At 46.4% G+C, this 5,248-nt stretch overlaps 1 protein-coding gene across 4 annotated transcripts; it reads left to right on the forward strand.

Annotated features, from left to right (window-relative positions):
* The first annotated feature begins 484 nt into the window (after positions 1-484).
* LOC100277408 (uncharacterized) lies at positions 485-4,122 on the forward strand. 4 transcript variants are annotated; one of them, NR_158702.1, is made up of 3 exons: positions 571-1,476; positions 1,578-1,731; positions 3,352-3,881. NR_158702.1 is itself a non-coding variant. In XM_035966847.1 (2 exons), the coding sequence occupies exon 1, from the start codon at positions 616-618 to the stop codon at positions 1,363-1,365; it is 750 nt and encodes a 249-aa protein (XP_035822740.1). In that variant the 5' UTR covers positions 485-615; the 3' UTR covers positions 1,366-1,731; positions 3,352-4,122. The 4 variants fall into 4 exon arrangements, 2 of the variants coding, with proteins under 2 accessions (XP_035822740.1, NP_001352921.1); NR_158701.1 differs by having other exon boundaries at positions 594-1,327; positions 3,352-4,111; XM_035966847.1 differs by having other exon boundaries at positions 485-1,731; positions 3,352-4,122.
* The last annotated feature ends 1,126 nt before the right edge of the window (positions 4,123-5,248 follow it).

Below are 5,248 nucleotides of genomic sequence, written 5' to 3' on the forward strand. Positions count from 1 at the left end.
TGAGGCTTTACTGCTAGAGCGAGATGTTTTGTTGGTGCCCTAAATTCTATAAAATATATTAAATTTTAAATTATAGGGTATTTTTATAGGCCATGTTGTTGGAGATGCTCTTAGGGGATGAAATTTAGAGGACTTCATTGAAACAACCTTAAGCCTTGTTCGATTATTCTTGTTACACATTGATTGAATCTCTGGATAAAATTAAGAAAATGTTTGATTTGTTTGGGATTTAAACCCATGCAATACTATGGATTAAGAGTTAATCCAACAAGACTTTAGCGTTTAAATTTCGGGAACCGTGCCCTCAAAAATACCGTTCACAAAATAGAAAGAGACCCGATTATATAGGGGGAAAATCTTGTGCAATCATTTATATATTGGTGAAACGATCTGCTGTATCAAATTTAGATCTAATGACGGTTGCTATTTTAGATTTAATCGTTCCACCTAAAACGTAGTAGCTCATTTCACATTTTGTGCAATCATTTATATATCGATGATTGTTATTTTAGAAAGAAAACGCAACCCGAAAACATAGCATAAAACCCTCGATTCGAAGGATCCAACCGCTAGGGTTTTAGGCCTTTCCTCACCGTCGGCGGCTCGGCGCCATGTATGGGAACTCCGGCGAAGCACCCCCGTGCCGTCCCACGCCACTTACAGGCCGCAATCTCCACCGTCTCCACCGCGCAGATACTCCGCTCTTCCGGCTACTCCGCCGCTGAACCTGCCGCGCTCCGCGCCCTCTCCGACATCGCTGGCCGCTACATCGCGTCCCTGGGCCACGCCGCCGCAGCTTTCGCCGAGGCCCGCGGCCGCACGGAGCCCAACGTCACCGACGCCGTCCTCGCGCTCGAGGATCACGCGCTCGGCGGCTTCCCCGGCGCGGCCGACCCCACGCGGCCGTTGCTCTGTTCCGGCGCGCTCGCGGAGCTCGCCCAGTTCGTCGCTGCGGTGAGGGAGGTCCCGTTCCCGAAGCCCCTGCCGAGGAGGGATCCGGGTTGCGGCTCCGTCGACGGGTGGGAGAGCTTCGCGGCGGCGGGGAGGCAGCCGCCGCTGAACCACGTTCCACATTGGCTTCCCTGCTTCCCGGAGGGGTGGGAGGAACGGTTGCGCGTTCGCTGCCAGGTGGCAGCGGATGACGAGAAGGACACAGGGCAAGTGGTAACGGTGATGGACGGTAATGGCAAGAGAGGCGTGCCGGAGAATAGGGAGAAGCTGTCGTTCAGCTTGGGACAAAAGCGGCAGCGTGTGAAACCATCCCACAAGCACGGTGGTGCCTTTGAGCGGTTCACAGAACAAGGAGAAAATTCTCTATCCATAGAATGTATCTCTTCAGCTTCAAATTTAGTCATTGGTCCATAGAATGCACCCTCTTCAGCTTAAAATTAAGTTAGTGGCCCCTTGGCATGGAAAAACTCTGAAGCACTAGAGCAATAAGCTATACTCCTTCTGTAGTTCTGTGTTGGCCTTTAGGTCTGAAACTGTTACACACATGCATATTTAATTGAAGCTTTCAAGTTAATCTCTTCAAATCGTGCCTTATTTTTGTTAATTAACTTCTGTTCAAATTTCAGGCATTCACAAGACAAAACCAGCACAATTTGTTTCCCGTGGATGGCTAAATCTATCAGAAGTTCTTGACATGGATCAATAAGTGATGCCACTAACAACACTTATTGTTGTTGCAGAATGACTCCAATTTGCTCCTATTCCAGTAATTTAGCTTAGGTTTGGCTCTTTCTCCTATCTGCAATTTAGTTTAACCTACTTCTATATATGATTCCTTTATTTTGGCAAGACATATGGCATCTAAACTGAAAGCAAAATGAATTGGTAGTTAGACACAATTATTTTAATGTTAAATCATAAATGAGATAAACCAGTTTAAATTGAAATATTAAGATGCAACATCATTTGGGGTCTCTTAGGTTGGGCTTTTGAACCTGCTTTTGCAAAAGCCAAAAAACAACTGAAGGCGTGAAAAGCTACAACTAGTTTAGGCCAAAATCTACTTTTGCTCTAGTGCAAAACTGAAAGCAGCTCACCATCTGTTTTTACCTGTTCTGAACGTAGACAACTTAAAAAAATACCCATCTGCCACTAGTTATGAAGATATCGTTTCCTTTTTTCTCTTTCTCATCCCTGACCTCTTCTCATGTGTGAGACTGTGACCCCTTTCTCATCTTGTGCGGCGTCTTCGACCAGTGGCGGTGCCCCTTCATTTCCTGCGCTCGGCTCTAGCGACCCCTCCTCTGGCCTCCTTGGGGCGAGGCCATAGCCTCGAGCATGGCCTTGGCGCTGGCCACTACGCGGGACCTCGGCCACCGTGCAGATGAGTGTGGGTCCGCCGCCGGGGGCAAGCGTGGGTGCCATCGTGGATGGGCATGACTTTGGCTGGCTGGGGGTTCCATCCGGAGGAAGATGAGCCTGACGGACAGGATCTGCTTGTTGAACCAAACGACCTTCAGCTTTTGCACAACCCATAAATCCATAATCCAGAAATTATTTTTCCACAGTTCACAGCTCACTGCGACTTTTTCAAAAGCGACAGCTCAACCAAACACACTCATTCTTCCTTCCTTTAGATCAGATTGCTCTGACCAGCTATTACTACTGAGTTCATATGAAATGGCGTATGAAAGGAGTATAGTTCAATTGTGTCCACTAAACTGCAATTTTGCTCTCAAAAAGGTCAGTGTGTTAACGTTCTGCATAATGCATTCAGTTTTGGGATGCAATCTATAATAGGTGTGTCTCACAGTGGTCTGAAAGGTTATGACCCATTCTGTGATGGCTATTTGATATATTTTAGCCCATGTTATTTTTTGAGTCCCTATTTGTTTGCCTTTGCAGAAAAGCTGAGCACCCCAGGTCTCAGTTATCCATTATGTGTATTATATTTTGTGCATTTAACACTGAACAAACTGTTTAATTTCTTCTGAAATCTTCAAATAACCGTGGCCTGTTAGCCAGGCTGCCCACCGGATTATATTGGGCTCACTCTATGCCAACATGTGTTTTCTACCGCTGCCCTTGTGCTTGCGAGCGCACTAGTAGATGTGATGTTTATCTGCATTAAGCAATGATGCTAGCTTTGGTTCTATTTCCATAGGCCTAAGCCTAACCCTAGCGCTCATTACCTAAATGCCTATACACATATATGTGTATGCACTACATTGATTAATCAATCTACTATTTCTGTGAGCCAATCACTTATAGTTCATGTGGCTTGTTGTTATGCTATTGGTATCGTTGGCTTAATGTAGGTAAATTAAAAGCAGTTTACCATCTATGATCTGCGTTTCTTCATCTTATTGAGTTGTGCCATTTTATTATTTTGATACTCAGATTCGTTCCCAACAAATTGCGTGGCAAGGGAACAAATGGGGTCTCAGATCACAATTATGGATTCAATTCTGCTGCTGGAGTTCTAAAAGGTGTTGGGACCTTCTGTATGGACTATCAGACTGCAGTATTTGAGAAGATCTAGAGCATCGTCTATTGGTGCAACATCACATTCTATCAGAAGTGAACCTTACAGGTGATAGGTGTACTGCAGTTCATAATGTTGTGCTGTCTCCATGATCGCCGCTTGATTTGGAGTTCCCAAAAACAAATCACATGTACAAGGGAGTATTTGCAAGGCCTTCTGGACACCCTCGTATTGGCAAGTAATTGAATGGCTCTTGCTTTGCTGGCAGTTACTTGGAACTCTGTACCTATTGCAGAGCTTCAGGGAGAGATCACAAAGACTGCCTTGTTTGGCTGTCTGGTCAAGGCAGTGCTGCCTGACCAGACAGCAACCCAGCCCGTCGATTTTCTGCCCCTGGTCTGGGGGACGCTGCCGGGCTGACAAACATGTTGCAGTAGAGGAAGAAGATACCAAGATGTGCTTTGTCATTGAAAGCATAATGTCGCAAGTTCAAAGATAAAATGCAAACACGCGATTCAGTTCTGTTACCTCTCTACCTTAGTATTCGAAAGCCTTCTCCCACTGTTCAAATTTGTAATGTTATACCCCAGTAGGGAAAACCTGGCAAAACAGCTAACATAAGTTAAAACTGTAAATAATACTTCATGCTAAAAAACGGGCAGAAGGTATTGCACAGATTGATTTGATGCCTGGTAATCTAAGGTGGTCAAATTCCACGGTTCTGCATGTAGTGCCTGAAGGCTCATTTTGTTTATCGAGCTTCCATTACATTACGTATGTAGGGAGATCCTACTTCCATTACATTACGTATGTAGGGAGATCCTACACGCAGCACTTCTGTGGCTGACCAGTATCATCATCATATTTTTTTCGAACCTGTAGCTTCGTTCCAACCTTTGTGTCCTAGCTCAGGTACTGAAGGATGGAACCATAGTATTTCCTGGCTCTTCGGGCTTCTTGGATAGTACATAAAATTAGGGGTGGTAATAGATCAATGATCCAAGTGTGTGTTTGTTAGTGGGTTGATGTGGGTTGGAACGGGTTGAACCTGCATCAACAAGTGTGTGTTTGGTTAGTAGGTTGATGCGGGTTGGAACGGATTGAACCTGCATCAACCCGAGTTTGGTTCAAAAGGTTCACAGGTTAGGTTGGTTCCGGGTCGAAATATTCCTTTAGGGCTTGTTCGTTTACGTCGGATTGCACCTGGAATCGTTCCAGCTAATCAATGTTTATATAAATTAGAGAAATAATCCGGCTAGAAATCGTTTCGACCCACCAATCCGACACAAACGAACAAGGCCTTAAGATGCGGGTTCTAGGGATTCCTCAAAAACAAGCGAACCACTTCGACCCACTCCCACTCTATCCCTCCTGTCACCCACACGGCCACACCATATCTTCACCTGAGCGCATCCTGCGCAGGGCGCACCACCGCCGTCGGCCTGTTCTCTAGTCATCGGCTCCCCCGTCGGCTTTCCCTCCGGCGCGTTGCGCCCCCGACCACGCCCCCCATCAGAGTTCTCAGCCGCCCTGCCCTCCGGCGCCGGTGTGTTCTCCAGCCATCGGACTCCCAAACTGGCATGTCCTCCGGCGCGCTACGCCCTCGTCCGCACCTCCCAACGACGCTGTCGTGCCGTGATCCAGCCCCTGCCACCATCCACCAATACCACCTCCATGTCCCCTACTGATACCACCGGGTGATAAGCAGTGGTCCCCATCTTTTCGTTGTGCTTATGGATTTCTCAAATACTAAAATAGTGTTGGTTTCATTTATTTTGAATGTTGTAATCTCATTTGGAATTAAAGATATCA

The sequence above is a fragment of the Zea mays genome, chromosome 4 (genome assembly GCF_902167145.1).
Source record: "Zea mays cultivar B73 chromosome 4, Zm-B73-REFERENCE-NAM-5.0, whole genome shotgun sequence".
NCBI lineage: Eukaryota > Viridiplantae > Streptophyta > Magnoliopsida > Poales > Poaceae > Zea > Zea mays.